At 35.3% G+C, this 18,029-nt stretch overlaps 2 protein-coding genes across 4 annotated transcripts in view; one reads left to right on the top strand and one right to left on the bottom strand.

The window, feature by feature from the left end:
• Nucleotides 1-18,029, top strand: part of NKAIN2 (sodium/potassium transporting ATPase interacting 2) — a 977,009-nt gene that overhangs the window by 105,206 nt on the left and 853,774 nt on the right. The gene's annotated exons all lie outside the window — the stretch shown is intronic.
• On the bottom strand, nucleotides 8,173-8,607 carry LOC106983876 (ATP synthase subunit g, mitochondrial-like). The gene has a single exon (XM_053222291.1). The coding sequence runs from the start codon at nucleotides 8,586-8,588 to the stop codon at nucleotides 8,277-8,279; it is 312 nt and encodes a 103-aa protein (XP_053078266.1). The 5' UTR covers nucleotides 8,589-8,607; the 3' UTR covers nucleotides 8,173-8,276.

The raw sequence follows: 18,029 nt of genomic DNA, 5'->3' as shown, positions 1-18,029 counted from the left end.
CTTCCCACTTGCTCTTCACCTTCTTTTTTATAATTACCCAGGGCTTCAATTTCTTCCTCTTGTGTTCTACCTAGCAATTCACCTCTTTCTGGTTACCACCTATACTTTGTAGCGTGCCAAATCTGCCAACGTCTTTAGCAAACAAACTCTTCTCTTCATATTCTCTCTGGGGGAGTTGACATCATAAATAATACAATCTTTGTTGCCTATACGTTAATTCATTTAGTTTGTGGGGAAGAGCCAGGTATTGGTCTAACATTTTGTATATTGCTAAACTGAAGTTTGGATAGATAGGTGGCTTTTGTCAAGATCCTTGACTAGTTGGTTGTGAGGCTGAAATTTGAATACAGGTGTGTAACTCAGAGATACCCATGTGAACTATTGAATTGACTCACTCTGTTATCTCAAGAGCAGATTTCTTTTTTTCCTTTATCCCTTCTCTCTTCTGCCTTCTCCTCACAGGGCCAGGATGGATATCTCAGAAAGAGCCCCCAGCCTGGGTTCAACCCTTATAGGTCAAACCCACAAAGTGGAAATCAGAACATATGTCCTTTCACATCATTTTATATACCTTCCAATAAATTGTACACGATGGAAAAAGGGCAGTGTTTTGTTGTTGTTGTTGTTGTTGTTGTTGTTGCTGTTGTTTTAACTTTAGCCAAGTTAGTGATGAGGAAGAAAATCTCCTCTACAGTCTAGCTAATACTCTGAGCTCAGTTTTTCAAGCTCGGTTTTTCACATGCAAAAGGATGAGAATGCTTTCTTTAGAGAGTTGCCTGGTTTTAAAGGCTTTTGGCTTCTTGCCTAATCATATTTTCATGTCAGAAACTGACCAGGCTTCAGTTTTTCTCTTTGCAGCGAATCTAAAACAATTCTTAATGAGTCCCTGGGCAGATGGAAGACTTAGACTAGCAGGGAAACAGCAAAAGAAAGAAAGAAAAAGTAATATTTAAAATATTCCACTTGAGGAAAAGATTGGATATATTCATAATTTTTAAGTTTATATTTGATTAATTTGAGATTTTCTTTGAGAAGATAGAAGAAAATCACAGCTAAGAAGTTAAAGTCTTGATCTAACAAGTGTTAATATTATATTGTCACCTGATTCTTGTAGTGGAACCATCACTTCCTTGATTGTTTTCTTTTTAAAATCGTGTCTTTTATGTTTAAATTGTTGTCCTTAGTATTTGTAATAAGTCCCAGTTCATTTTGAGCTATAATCTCCCTGGAAGAACTCTTAATCAGCTTCTGATTTTATTTATTCCTTCTTTTGTGCTCCTGCTTCTTTATGGCCATATTTTCATGGGTCATTTATTAGAAAGCAGGCAATGAAATAGCGTTTCTTTTTTCAGTGATCTTACTTTTTTTCCTCTTTAAGATTATTATTTACATATGTGTGTGTATGTGTATATACACACACATATGTAAATAATAAGGGTAGAGGAAGAGGGCGAGAGAATCTCAAGCAGGGCTCCATCCCGTGACCATGAGATCATGACCTAAGCTGAAATCAAGAGTTGGACGCTTAACCCACTGAGCCACCCAGACACCCCTCTTTAGGAATATTTTTAATTAAATATCTATAGTTGCAGTTTTAGAAACACTTTATTTATTTTAGAGTCTCAGGTAGCAGCATCCATTTTGTGAAATGTTTCACAAATTATAAAATAGTGGTTCAGTATACCAAATACTTCGTTTTTAGTTTGTTTTTTTTTCCCCTCGTTTCAATAGGTAATATTCTTATTATTTTGAGATTTCTGTCATTGCCACAAACAATATTTCCTTAGGAGTCAGAAGTAAATTTACAGTAGACATTTCTCTTCCTGCTGCTCTACATATCAGTCCTTTTTCTGCAAAGAAAGTGAAAATTTATTGAATGACAAACTTTGAAACATTATACAATTCTCTCTCTGTTTTGTGGGCATATTTCATGTCTTTGAATGGAGACTTTTGTCCATTTCCATATTATACACAATGAGCTATTATTATAAGTATTCCAAAGCAAGAGTTTTCAAGATACAATTAATTGATAATTTTTGAGAATTGGGAAAAAGAGAGTTCCATTCTCTTTTTTTTTTTATTACAATCCATTCTTTACAATGGGACATGAAGACATTAAATAAGGATACTGATACTTTCTCTTGTATGGTCTTAGTTATGTTAACTAAAGTTTTGTTTTAATGGGCTGTTAGGCAAATTTTAGGAAACTAAAACCATACAGAATAATCTGTCTCCGGGACACCTGAGTGGCAAATCAGAAGAGCATGGGACTCTTGATCTAAGGATTGTGAGTTCAAACCCCACACTGGGTATAGCGATTACTAAAAAAAAAAAAAAAAAAAAAAAAAAAAAAAAAAAAAAAAAAAGTAAATAAGCTTAAATAAATAAGCTTTACGTTTATAGTCTAGAAATGTAAAAGGGTGGTATCTAAATAGTGAAGGACACATTTTATCAAGTGATAAGTCAGATGTAAAACTGGCCTTGTAAAAAGGTGACTCTATTAAAGATGGAAGTAAGCCACTTAATGAAGCCACTATAGTTATACATATGTGGAACTACATGGAACTACACAAACTTTACTTTGTTAATGAACGTGAGTGGCCTTTAGTAGTGGAAGTTTTTGTGTTTATACTGCTTCTATGCATCAGAAGCTGGTACTGCCCAACCTAAGTAAAAGGACCAGCAAAAATGTTTTATTTTATTTTGCTTTATTTTTTTAAAAAATGATTATTTATTTATTTTGAGAGCAAGAACCTGGAGCAGGCACTGCACTGACAGTGTAGAGCCTGATGTGGGGCTCAAGCCCAGGAACCGTGAGATCATGACCTGAACCGAAATTGAGATTCAAATGCTTAAACCAGTGACCACCAGGCAACCCTATTTTGCTTTAAAACAGGAATTCCTGCATCTTGTGTGAGATAAGTGGTTCAGTCTCTTCACTACATACATTATTGATATTAATTTGTTGTGTTACTGTTTTCCTGTTAAATGGCATTCTCAAAAGTATGACCTCCCTAATGCTGATACTGAAACAGCACTATTTCCAGTCATGCAGTTAAACCTAATTAAACATTAGTACAAAATCTGGAAGATCAGGAAGTTTTTAGTGCCATCTTGAATCTTATTGTTGAATTAACTTACCACCCTTGTTTGGGCATAATACATTCCAAAAAAGAAGTTTAAAGAAGCATCAATTTATTCAAAGGGGTTGTATCTGCTTCATATGCATCCTTCAACAGTATTCAGGAGAACAGCTGTCAGATAAATTATAAAAATACATGATAAACAAAACCAACTTATCTTTTTTAATTGATTTTAATCTAACTTCATCTAGGCAGCATAAAGTTCTTCACTGAAAGTAGGGGGAATAATATTTGTCAATTACTTAGCAGCTCACCTTGCTTAAAAAATATACACAGCCTTCGTATTACTAATAGAGTCTAATGTGCAAAGTGGTAAATTATTGGTGGGAGCTATTGAAGATGGACTGTTAACTAGTCATACCACTTGTTCAGGTTTAATTTCAAGCAACAAAGGAGGAAACTTGATTACTGGTAGTAATAGCAATGACTTATGGGAAATTACAACTGAATAATATATTGATTAATAGTGACTGAAAGTCATTATCGCCTGATGGCTGTTCGAACAGCTAACGTGAAACAATGCAACTGCTGTCTGTCACTAAATTCCTGCCGTATTAGTTCTTTCTCAATTGTTGTTTTATTTCTTGCAGTTGCAAATAGAACATAGATGGGAGAGTCATGATTCTAAACTTATTTTTTGCTGATAAACACATTGCTTTTCAGTTTTAAATGCCTGCCATAAATAAGAGGGGATATATTTTATTTGATTACCTGAAGAAATAATAAATGTTAAATGTTGAAGAATGTCAAGGTTCCTCAGTCTGACAATGTGCTTTGGTAATATTCAGGATCAGGGTGGCACAGGCTTTTCTATACGGAAGTAGTTGAGAGTGGCCCATGGTATTTCTGCCTGCCACCTAAAAAGAGAAAAAGATGACTCTGGCATCCCTCATTATCATTTATTTATCTCCTTTTCAAACTTAGCCCTCTCTCTTACTTCATAGCAGTTGGCTAAATTTCTCTTGAATTTTGTACTGCTTTGCATGGATTGTGAGGAGTACAGTAAGGTTTCAGGTTAGGATTCATGAGGTTCATAATTCATAATTATCTTGATATGTCAGATATTGGAAATATGCAAAGGATATAATCAAAGTGTAGTAATGTGATTTACCTGTTTAATTTTAAACATGAGTAATAAACACTAATTTAGATACATTCTATCAATATAATAAAAACCCATGCAATGAAACTGTGTCAACTGATGATTTTTACCTTTAAACTGTAGAAAGCCATTCAGTTCATTATATGTCTGGTTTAGGACCTGAATGCTGACTTTTTTTTTTTTTTATTTTAATTCCAGTGTAGTTAAAATACAGTGTTATATTACTTTCAAGTGTACAACATAGTGACTCAGCAGTTCCATATATTACTCCGTGCTCATTAAATAAGTGTAGACTTTTGTTTTCTAACTGATTTGCTCAGTAATGAAGGTTTATCAAAATATCAACAAATTATCAAGGTGAAATGTCAGGTTATCTTTGTATATCTGTCATCTTCAACTTAATCAAGTGTTTATTATCTGGCTGCTTTGTGTATGGAACTTGACCATTAACATAAGCCTACTAGAGTAGACTTATTTAAAAGATCCAGTTCCTTGTTTCTCAGGTTACCCTTCTCTCACCCTGCCATGTTCAGCCCAGCTTTAATGATTTCTCACATTGCACAAGTACATCTTAAATGTGACACTGGGTGTTTTCCTCCAGAAGAGTTATATGTGGGAATGTATTTAGAGGAGTCTGTAATTTAGTAGTTAATAGGCTTTTCACTCAATGAATATCCATGGATCTGATATGCATTTGTTTTGGCATTTCAGAAATGACATGCTAAATGACTTCTCTTCGATGTTTACATTAACAAGCCTGCATTTAAAATTTTCACTCCAGTTTTTCTCCCCCTCACATGGATATAAGCCTAACTAGCTGAATTGGAGAGGAGAAGGAGAGAACAAATTGGTGGAGGAAACCTGGTTTGATCTGTTTTGGGGTGTGTGTCTTAACCCATCTGGGCTCAAGTGACCAGTAATTATATTTTTTCAGAAATCAATGGTCATGAAATTAATCATACTATTTATATATTTATGAATAATTGCCGAAGAGGGTAATTACTGCTTTGTAATCTTAAAATACCTAGAAAATAGAAAAATTTCTAGGAAAGTTAATCCATTTCTCTTATGATGAGAAATTTTGGGGTTCGTACCAAGAATGTGAAGGGTATGAGATTTTTTTCTACTTTTCATGCCCACAGTTTAGCCTGCAACAGTTTCACGGCAGATTCTGGCAGGGGGAATGCACTCCTGGATCAGACAAAAAGACTTTATTACTCACAGTATAGCAAGTGGCATCACCTTTATTATGCCACCAAGTGCTTTGGGGATAACATGGATAAGCCCACCTGGTATATACAGTTGGTTTGTATCACAGCTGAGGAATCTTGAGTTTAGGAAGTCTGAATCTTTTATAATGGATATTAAGCAAATCTACTTGAACTGTGTTATGGAGAGAGCCATTATCTTGATTATAGTGGACAGTAAATAAACTTGCCCTCTGTACCCATGAGAGGTGTTAAGTCTGTCTTCCCAAGCTGTTTATTATAGAGTAGTTAGTATCTCTGCCTCAATATGTACAGATATGGGAGAGATCCATAGAGATTTAGCTCCTAATATACCTCCTCTGCACTAGCTTATGGCAAGAAGGTGGTGGCTCTTGATGAGCTTGTATAATATTTCTGACAGGTAAAATAAAGGGGATATACGGAGAACACCACCACTGGGGATAAACGTAAGTCAGTTTTACCAATAATTAGTGTAAGTAATACCAGAATATCTTTAACTCCAGGCTGAATTAATATGCTCCATCTTACATCAAGTGTAAGAGTGCTATTAATCTTTGACTACATATATTAATATATGTTTCTATCTCATTGTTAAGTTCAACATGCACATCATTATATATACCAAATTAAGATTGATTTTATAATTGGTTTCTGCCTCTTCAAACAATGTATTTTCTTTTTCACAAATTCCTGCTATACATGGTTTTGATTTTCCTTCAATGGTCTATGCTAAAACTAAAAGTACTAAAATTCACAACCCATCATGAGAAACAGTCTAAACTGTTTCTTGAATTATAAACTAATAAATATATCCATGTAAAATTTCCCTTGATCTCATTTTTTTCAAATTATTATTTTAAAAACTTTGTTTGGCCTTCCATACTTTTGCATAAACCTTCAATGACTTTGATAAATTATATCTTAGTGCAATTATCCACCATAATTATCACCACTTTCTAAGCACAACTTAAAGAGCTTACCTTTGCCAAAAGTTAATAGCTTACTTTTGCCAAAAACTTCTCCATTACCACATTGTTTTTAACCTCATCAGACTTTTATCACCTCCCATAGTATCTGTTTTTGTTAAATGAGATTTTACAGTGAAATTTGATATATGCCCCTTTGGTATATTATTACAGAAATTTTTAGCTGATGATAAGGTTTTATATCAATGTGCTTTATAATAATTTTTCCTTTACTCAAAATTATTGGATAATATGGTATTCAGGTTAAATATTCTGGTAAACTGAATATTATTGACACAAACATGGCACAACATTTACAATACATTTAAACAAATTTTCAGAGGACTCAAGGACAAGTATGTTTTAAACTAAAATTATGATTTGATCTTTCTCTTCCATTGCATTTAGTCTCTTATGAACAATAGTGATTTCTACATTATTCTGAAGATTTAAAATATTTGACCAAATCTTCATTTATCCAGTATTACATTTACTATTTGCTCTTTTCTCATTTTTTATGGCTACTGCCATTTTTAATTTTAAAACCCTGACTACTAAGCTTATAGGAAAAAAACTACTGTTTACTTCTATTTTATGTTTATTAGTGTTTCAGATGAACAGGAATTTTTGTGATCAAGTTTTCCTGTATATACCTTTAAGATAAATTTATTGCAAGAATTTAAAATTAATAAAAACATATATTGTCATAGACCTGTCAGAGATCTTAGCAGTGAACTAGCCCAATCTCTATATTTTACAAGTGAAGAAACTGGGGGTCAGATAAATTAACAGACTGACACATGGTGTCCCGGATTATTATTATTTTTTTGATGGCAATCATTTCTATTTATTTCAGTATATAATGTATTATTTAGACCCATGGATGATACTAAATTATAACTATTTATTTATTTAAATGTTTATTTATTTTTGAGAGAGAGTGAGTGGGGGAGGGGCAAAGGACGAGGGGGAGGATACAGAACCTGAAGCAGGCTCCAGGCTCTGAGTTGTCAGCACAAAGCCTGACGCGGAGCTTGAACTAGGGAACGGTGAGATCATGACCTGGGCCGAAGTCGGATGCTTAACCAACTGAGCCACCCAGGCGCCCCTAAATTGTAGCTATTTAAATACCCACAGGGTATCTTATTTTTGCAAAGATAGGGTCTAAAAATCATAAAACTGGAAAAAACAGAATAGATTAATAATATAATACACATCAAAATTAGATTAAAAATGTACATCCTGGCTCTCATTTGCTATGTCCTGCGGTTAAAGACGTTACAAAGATACTGAGAATATCACCAAGTACTCCAGCATTTATAAACACAGGTGTTATCAAAAAATTCTATCTCTGATTTTGGCAAAGAGAAACCATCCAAATTTTGTTCTTTGTATTACTAACACAATTTAACCATATCAGTTTGGCACGTGGTATTACTATTTTTCCTACTGTAGCAAGTTCTAGTTTTCCCAAGTCTTTCCCTGGAAAGACTTTCCCTATTCTGGAAATAAATTTATCATCTATTTTAAACACTCAATTCGAATGTTAATCTATTGTTCAAATTATCCTCATAAATGCATACCCCAGGTTGGTATGTTCACATAGATCCTTTCCGATTTTAGGCTAAGCAAAAGACATGCACTCAGAGCTGTATTAAAGCAAAAGACAACTCCTCTTATTATCAAGAGAAACTGTGATCCTTCCATGTAGTGTCTGATAGAGAAAACATTGATTTTGATACATTATCTTATTTTATTCAAATACCAGTCTGATCACATATTGTCCAAAAACACTCAAATAACAAACCAAATACAGACAGATGTTAAAGCTTGGTCTTCAAACATCATAACCAATGATGCCACGCTTGCCTATGATCTCGCCGACATAAAACCACATCCACACCTCAGTGGCCACCAAACCATTCAGCAGAGCTTCCTTAACTGTAAGCTGTTTGAAGCTACCAGTTTGAGCGCTCTTGACTATTTTTTTCAAGCTCTGAATAGCTGTAGGGATCTCAGCAGGGGTTGGAGGAACCAGCTCAACCTTGGCATAGTGCCAAAATGTGGCCAATTGAGGCTTCAAGTAAGTCACAGCAGCGTTCACCAGCGCCGGGGCCTTCTCCGCGAGGTTACGGACAAACTGGGCCATGGTTACCCCGGATTATTATTTATAGAGCTAAGACTAGAACCCTGGTCTTCCACCTTCAGTTCTTAACTGTTTCATAACTAAATTCCACTGAATCTAGTATGACATTATTGTAAGATGTACCATCATTTCATTTATCACTAAGAAAGAAAAAAATGCATTCAATAACATTATGGCAATTTAATTAATAATATCCCTACCCAATTCATGAAGTCATCACATCTGTCTCTTATTGTTTTGAAATTAGTCCTCCCTTAACCTAAACTGAATTGCATGTGAGGCAGTCTGTTTTGCACAGATATCAGTAACAAAATATAACATAGCTTCAAGTAATTGTGGATATCTTTCTTATATTTCGTAGGGCACATGTTTGTTGCTTTGCAGGAAAGCCAGTAATTGTGGTCATCTCTCCAACAAAGAATATTTTAGTAAGACCAAATTTATATCCTGTTCTTTGTTGCCATGCATTTCAGTATAAACAATACATTTTTATTTTAATGATTTTATGTTAATTATACTGTAGACATTTTGAGGCTATTTTATTTCTATTTTTTTCTTCCTCCTTCCCTCCCTTTTTCTTTCTTCCTTCCTCCATCCTTCCATCTTCCTTTCCTCCTTTCTCTCTCTTCCTTTCTCTCTCTCCTCTCCTCTCCTCTCCTCTCCTCTCTTCTCTTCTCTTCTCTTTTCTTTTTTCTCTGCACCCAGTGTGGGGCTTGAATTTACAACCTCAAGGAGATCAAAAGTCACATGCTCTACCAATCCAGCCATCCAGCAGGGCCAAAGATATTTTAAACAGCAGTTAAATGAAACACATACTGGACCAATAGTGTACATGGCTCAGTCAGGAGGGAAGCAGTTTGCTTAGCTATGATCAAGAGCAGGTAATTGCAACTATGTAATGTAATGACTGTCCCTGATATTTGTCTTCCCAGCATTTGAAGACAATATCAGTCACAAGAGGCATCTTGATTTTAGAGGTGTTAAAATGTCAACATAATAATAATAAAAATTTGAGTCTTGGAATTGGTGAACTATGATACCTCCTTAAGATTTGTAGAAGTATGGCTCAGAATATTAATTTTCGAGTAATATTTTTACAGAATACTCTGCTTATTTACCTGTAAAGACTCTTTATCTCTTGTTAGCCCCTCTAAACAGAGAAATACCTCTGGTACTCTTGATTGCATGCATATCCCAAAAAATTTTATACTTTCCCAAATCTACTAGATTGCTTAGTAAATGCTCCTTACTACGTATGTTCATAGTTCTAACTTTGTATTTGGTAGTTTGCTCTTATCTTAGAAAATTTATTTACACATAATGAATGGCATAAATGACCGTAGATTTTTAAAATTGAGAGTGATTTATTCTTCATTATTTTTCAAAATTGAAATATATTTCAAATGAACATGATTTCAAAATCATTAAACTACTCAAAACAGTTGCCAGTTATATACTATTTATCTGAATCATGTTGTTGAATATTCAGTAATAAAGAGTTTGATTAGGTTTTTTTTTTTTTTAAGTACCTTGGTTTGGAATATACTGACTCTATGTAGAGGACAGGAATTTAATTTCAAATAAGTTTTCAGACTGTTTCTAGCTCACCAAGTCATAATTACTATTTTGACAGTTATGTCTCATAGACATTTATTTTAATTGCATATGTTAGCAATTCATTTTGGCATGACAGTCTCTGCCATTGTTGTGTTGCTGAATTATGCTTACAGAAACTATGTCAGAAATTCAACATGTGGAGAACAGTAATTAACCTGAATCATCAATTAGCTTTTGTGAATACAGATGTCCTATGAATACACTCTTGTTGTTTTTTTTTTCTTTTTTAATTAAGTAAAATCTCACTAATCCTGACTGTCTGTACTCACCCCCTATTTCTAACCCAACACTAAGTCTCCTTGATTTCCTTCCTAAATATTTTTTGGACCTGTCCTCTTTTATCTCTACTCCTAGTATATCTTAATACTAGCTCTCACCTAGATTCTACAGCCTGCTGTCTCCCCCACACCCCCTCTTAACCCTTTCAACTCATTTCCCACCTTATAAACAGAGGACTGTTTATAAATGCAACTCATACCTTGTCACACCTACTTTCTTGGAATGATTCAGGGGCTACTCCAGAGGAAAAGACTAACATCCTTAAGAGAGGCTAGGTTTGTGCACATTTGATCCCACTACCCTGAGTCTCACTGTGTGCCCTAGTCTGTGCCTCAAGGCCACATTGACTTTGAAAGTAGACACCATACTTCTTCCTCCGTAAGGCATGTGTTTCTTCTACCTAGAGTATTGTTTCAACTCCTGTTAGCTTTTCTTGGCTAGCTTCCTCAGTTTGCATATAAAGCCACTGGGAACACTGCCTTCTCTGACCATCGAAATCACATTAGGTCTTATTTATATGTTCCCATAGAAACTTGAACTTGTCATATCATTTTCAACACAGAATGCAAATGTATATTATTTTCATAGGGTGTCTTTGCTGGAGTGTAGTGAACTTTGTAGGAATTCTCTATTTACCACTGTATTCTCAGTGATTGGCCCAGCAATCAGCAGATAGTAAGTGTGCAATAGTTACTTGTGGAAAAAAAAAAAAAAGAATAACTCTACTACAATGGAATGAGTGATTGTTAAATCTAGACTAAAGTGAAGCTGACTTTTTAAAAGAAAAGTTTGACATGATAAATAATACATTGGTCCTTTTAAATGGCCTTTGAGGATTTTAATAATGTGTAGTTTGGAAATGCTCTTAATTAAAAAATATATCCTACCAATTGTGAGTCAGACACCTTATATATTTGGTTGGGCACCGCTACTTCCTGGCTGTGTGAAGTTGAGCAGTTAATTACCTTTCTGAATCTACTTCCTGTTCTGTCTGCTCTATATACTTCTCTGGTTTGTTGTAAGGAGAGTGGCAGGGTGGGAGGGTAGGGTGTGAATGATAAAGCACTGCTTAGAAGGTTTAACTATTTAAGTATGCCAAGAAGATTCACTGGCAGCCATTATTTGATTTTCCCTACATCTTTTAAAATAATTTCTAAAGTATCTTTAAAATGTTCTGCACTTCATATTTCCACTAATTAAAACTGACTGTGTTTAAAGTAGTGTAAATTCTAATGTAGTTTAGTATATCATATGTATTTGTTTCATTAATCATCATTTGTATTGAGGACAGTACATTCAGTTCATGTTCTTAAACACTTTGAATACTTCCTTCTGATTCTTCTCATGCTATGCTGTGCCATTATCTTATGTACAAATTTGGAGAAGCACTTGGTGTACAATGGTCAAACCCCGATTTTATTAATTAATCTTTATCTTTAGTGTTCTACAGTAATAATTTACAGCAATAAACACTGTCTTACATCTGTATTGTGGTAAAATAGTGTTATAGATATATACCCCCCGCATGGGGGGGGGGTTTCCCTTGAGATATCCCTTTCTCAAGAAAGGATCAAGCACCTGACATATTTTTCATTGAATTCATTCTATATTTTGGGTTAAAGTTTATAGCTTAAGTTACATAATAGTAAGTTGGACACTAAGTAAGATTAACCAATATTCATAACCTCCTGGATGGTCTGGAATCATTAGAGCTCAAAACTCTCTTCCCTAAAATATAGGGAGGTAGACACTTTTATTCCTTAGTAAACCAACTCCCATATTTACCTCTAATTATGAAAATTAAAGTGATTAAATACTTTATTGCTGAAATAGATCATCATTTTCACATGTCAAAGATATTCTTGAAAGAAATATAGACCTAATGATTAGAAGTCAGATAGAACATGTATTTTATAATACACAATAATATATATATTTTGACGTTTGTACATATGTAATAATGTAATTTATGACATACTTTAGTAAATCGTAGCGTTTAATCCTGAGTCTATTTCAGTTTGATTTGAGTTCCCAGAAAGTTTCCAGCCTAAATTTTATGTTTGAAATGTATTTGCTGTACTCCAGGTTGGCTGTATTTTTGTTTTTGTTAAAGTGCTGAGTTCAAATTTATCTCTTTTTGTGCATAGTTTATTGACTTTCCCACATTCTCTTATAAATACCTGTTAAAGAATCCATTAGTCACTGTGCTTTAGCTTAAGACTACATATAGAAGTTATGTTCTTACTTATTTATATTTTCCCTAAATTAAAATGTGTAGATTTCTTTTTTTTAAAAATTTTTTAAGTTTGCTTATTTATTTTGAGAGGGACAGAGACAGCATGAGTGGGGGAGGGGCAGAGAGCGAGGGAGAAAGAGAAAATCCCAAGGGAGCTCTGCACTGTCAGCCCAGAGCTTGATGCAGCACTTAAACTCACAAAATCATGAGATCAAGACCTGAGCCAAAACCAAGAGTCAGATGCTTAACAGACTGAACCACCAGGTGCCCAAAAGGTATAGATTTCTTAGGCATCCCAAGATTTGTGAAACTACTGAATCCAATATTAGAACACCTGCTAGTACAGACCTGTGTATCATTCCATTCCCAGTCATAATGGTTAACTTCATGGAGATATTCATGAAAATATTATTACAAAAGTCGGGGTTGGGGGGCTGCAAATGTTCACCCAGGTTAAATTGCTCCCCAACTCAAACAACAGCATCACTTCCTGACATGCCAATGGTGGTCAAAAATGGACCACTACATTATAGGAATTGATTAAAGCCAATGAAGCTTGATGAAACATGAAAACTAGTTGTGTCTAACATAAACCATTTAATTCAGGAAAAAAAGCAGAGAACCATGTTTTTATTGGCCATGCTGGAAATAATTACGGAATGTTTTGTTCTTTTACAAGTGGTTGGAGTTACTGAAAGAAGAGAAAGTACTTTTTTTTGATGTTTATTTATTCATTTTGATAGACATGGGGGAGAAGAAGAGAGAATCTCAAGCAGGCTCCACACACTGTCAGTGCAGAGCCTGAGATGGGGCTCAGTCTCAGGAACTGTGAGATCATGACCTGAGCCAAAATCAAGAGTTGGACGTTTAACTGGCTAAGCCACCCAGGTTCCCTGAGAAATTACTTTTATTTATCTACTATGAAATTTTTATGATTATAGATTAATCTTCATGAAATATAATTGATATCATAATTCTACCTCCAAAATTTTTCTGTAAGATACAGCATTAGTCAACACTGAATTTTTACTATGTGCATAAGGCCATTCTAAATGCTTTTACATATATTATTTCATTTAATCTTTACAGTAACCCTCTGTATTAGTTTGCTGTGACTGCCATAACAAAATGCCACAAACTGAGTGGCTTAAATAGCAGAGATGTATTTTTCCATAGTTCTAGAGGCTGGAAGTTTGATATCCGTGTGCCAGCATGATTGGTTTCTGGTGAGGGTTCTCTTCGTGGCTTACAGACAGCTGCCATCTGTGTGTGTGTGTCTTCACATGGCCTCTTTGTATGAGAGAGAGAGAGAGAGAGAGAGAGAGAGAGAGAGAAAGAGAGAGTTCTATGGTGTCTCTTCTTATAGAGACACTAATCTTAGTGGACTGGAGCCCCATACCTACACCTCATTTACCCATATATACTTTTATAGAGGCCCGATCTCCAAATATAGCCACACTAAGGGTTAGGGCTTCAATATATGAAATTTGGGGGAACACAAACATTCATTTCTTAACACCCTCTGAAGTAGGTTGTGTTATAATTATCCCCAGTTTACAGAAGAGGCAGTTGAGACATAGACTTTGGTGACTCACCAGATCCTAGCAAGTGTTAGAGCAAGGATTCAAATCCAGGCTGTCTCGCTCACATCTCATGCCCTTCATCATAACTTCATCCTCTCCATTATCCTGAGGTCACATAGAAAGGTAAAAAGAGTAAAGACATTTGTGATAGGAGTAATGGATGAGGAAAGGGTACTTAAGAAGATTCGGATGTCCTACTTACAGTCTAGTTACAGGACTTATGAAATTGCTCTAATCTAGAATGAACTTGGTCATGCTTTCTGAATTCCCTATGTTATCTGTCTCTCTCTGTCTCCATCCGTAAGTTTTAAATCAGCTTTCCTCAGAGTTGAGTCTGCTACAGATTCTCAAACCCACTTCATACCTACTGAATCAGAATCTCTGGGTGAGTGGCAGTCTGAGACTGCATTTTGAAAGTTTCTCAAATGCTTCATGTGTGTTCTAAGATTTGAGAATTGCTGCTGCTCAAAGGGATATCCAATTCAGGTTAGAAGACATATGTTTGAAGGTGATCCAAGTTTGGGTGGCACACTGACTCAATGAGAAAAGGTGGACATGCACTGAGCTCTTTAAAGACAGCTCTCCAAGGAAAATGTATTCTACTTTTAGGTAATCAGTTCCGACTGCCAACATTTTCTCCTCATGTCTTTTTCACCGTTTGCCTTGGGTATGTTCCCAGCCCTATGATTTGGCTCCAGTTCCTGGTTGCCATCTTGATATGTCTTTTGTCCACCCACTGCCCGACAACACCCACTCCCATCTTCCTTGCCGGGCACACTGACTTTACCATATAATAACTTTCATTTCTTAAAAGAAAAGTGTTATATGAGAATGTTACATACTGATATCTTGCATATCATAAAAGGATGCAGGATAGCATGTACTCCTTCACTCAGGACAGACTCCCTTGTCTTTTTTCCCCCTAATTTTGTTATTTTTATCACTCAGAGAGTCATATGTCATTTGCATGGCTTGATTTGAGGAGCACTGACAGGCTAACCTCACTCAACATTATTTGAAAGTCTAATTTCTACAGTATGTTATCCATGGACTACTTATATTGCATGGAGCAATTTTTCCGAGATAGACATCAAACAAAGTTCCACGGTCAGTTTTGATTATGAAACACTTCAGTTTCGTCTCCCTCTTGGAGATAAACAGTGCACATCTGGCACAGTAAATGTTCTGAAAGGAAAATAATTGAATCACTGTAGTTGAACCCACCAATCTTCAAAGTTATTTTATCATAGAACCCATGTTTTCTGCATAATTGTGTTGATGTTCTGAGGAACTAATGTTCTGTGGACATGTTTTAGGACTACTACACTACACTGGTATGTATTGATGTATTGGTTGAGGTTCAATTTCCCAAACACTTAAAAAAAAATACAAACAACATGCCTGGGCCAGAGGGTGGCCAGGATCTCTAAACACCCGTGGAAAATTTTATCACAGAGAATTTAAAAGATAAGCTAGCAGAGAGTGCAGAACAAGAACCTCATCTTGATACACTGACATATCAAGTGTATCTGTTTTAAGATGAGAAGGGTAGCATGAAAAACTAGAATGGAATGCCACATGTAACAGGGATGGTTGTGATGTTCTTGAGATAACTCCAACATACCTGAGAGGGAGCAGATGAATGTCGAATTCAAAAGAATGGAGAAATTGAAAGGAAAAATGGATATGAAGATGAGGTATTTGAAGGCAGATTTTATGTCCTTCACAATTTTTTTTCAGCTGCTGACCCTATATGGAAGGTAAAATTTGAAATGTAGGGGCACCTGGGTGGCTCAGTCAGTTAGGCATCTGACTTTGGTTCAGGTCATGATCTCGCACTTCGACAGTTCAAGCCCCAAGTCAGGCTCTGTGCTAACAGCTAAGAGCCTGGAGCCTGCTTCGGAATCTGTCTTCCTCTCTCTCTGCCCTTCCCCCACTTGCTCTCTCTCTCTCTCTCTCTCTCTCTCTCTCTCTCTCTCGAAAATAAATAAACATTAAAAAAATTTAAAGAAAAAGAAAATTGAAATGTAGACATAAGATTGTGTGTGTTTATGTGTGTGCACGTGTGCACGCATATGAGTGCTTATCTACATGCCTATCTATCTATCTAACTTTAAATTACCAAAACTAACCATCTCAGGGCTCTAAACTTGTGTCAGTGTCATAGTCTTCTCTAAAACTTAAAAAAAAAATTAAGCTGCAGAGTACGAGGCCTAGTACCCTGCTGTGTGTTTTATTTTTACTTTTACTTTCAAGTCTGTCACTTTTATTATGGTTCTTAGAATCTCTTTCTCTGAAGGAAGACTTTGAAAATTTCTGGAAAGTTCTGTAAAGTTTCTTAAGAGACAAACTCTCTAATAAATTGACAAAAAGCAGTTGAGCTTGGATTTCACCCCTTTTTCATTTTCCCATTAGAATATGTATAACATACTAATACTAGCAAAATTCATGTGTGTCTTAGGTTGGGTCTATACTGCTTGCATCCTCTATTGGCAAATATAGTTTTGTGCAGCAGATACGTAAGCATGTATTCTAAGAAAACGTCCTGAATTTTAGCTTGAAAATCACAAACCAGCCAAAGAATGTGTACTTTCAGGCAAAAACCCTAAAAAAATTTATATTCTATCTAAAAGTTCATAGTAAAACTGAGCAATTAAAATTTCTCAATATTTGCATTTGTCATGTATAACCGCATGTGAAAGGCCAGTTCTCACCTAAATTTTCAATTTGGCTCATCTTGCTTCTATGAGAACCTCCTATGAGAAAAGTTTATTTCCTTTTCCACATCCCTTCACATCTCTCCACACTGTCACTCTGTTCATCAAAGCCTGCCCACAGGAAAGGAGCTGATGGGTGAGTTTGTAATAATGTTAATAACTGATATGGCTGAACATAGTACAGGAGGAGCTCATTATATTTTATTAACGCTAATCTTTGATTCTTAGTGAATTAAGTTCTCCTTGTAAAGTATCTTCTAGCAGCAATGTTCAGGGAAGGTAAGGCTGCAGTGGTTTCCTGGAGCTGGCCGCTACCAGCTCATGAGAACTGACTGTTAATTTTTAGGAATTGTGAGCTGGTTGTTAAACACAGCCATTATGGAAAATTAAATTATGTAAACTTAGAATTAAGTAAATCATATTAAAAACAAAGTTCATTTTCCAAGGTTATTTTGTCCTGGTTATACTACTACATATTAGTAACATCTATGCTCTTGAGGATATTTTTGTCTGTTGTATCAGACATCTTTTCCCAGCTCTTCTCAAGTGACACTATATTGGTAGTTTGGAAATGGCCATGGTAGGTGTATTTACTCTATGGAAATTAGCAAATATTCCAAATCTAAGTTCAGTTTATTGCCTTGCTAATTTTCTAGACTTAAGAAAGTCCTGGAGAACATGTTAACAATGCTGATTACACTGGAAAGTGTGCTATAGCTATAGGTTTCACATTGTCTAATAGCACAGTAATTGAGGAAGTATTCTCTTAATATTTGCAAACCATTATCCAATTCAGCAACGAAGTCACTCATGTCATTCAGAGACACGAATATCCTTCATTTCACTTTCTCAGTATTCTTCCAAGTAAAAGAAAATAACAACCAACATTCATGATGGAAATGCCCTGTTTGTCCACTGCAACCACAGGTTAGCTACTTTAATGGTTAATTTAATGTATCAAATAGTCTAGGCCATGGTACCCAGGTATCTGGGCAAACATTATTCTAGAAGT

Source organism: Acinonyx jubatus, chromosome B2, assembly GCF_027475565.1.
Source record: "Acinonyx jubatus isolate Ajub_Pintada_27869175 chromosome B2, VMU_Ajub_asm_v1.0, whole genome shotgun sequence".
NCBI lineage: Eukaryota > Metazoa > Chordata > Mammalia > Carnivora > Felidae > Acinonyx > Acinonyx jubatus.
Note: the sequence above shows the minus strand (reverse complement) of the source record. Positions and strands in the feature narration are given on the sequence as shown.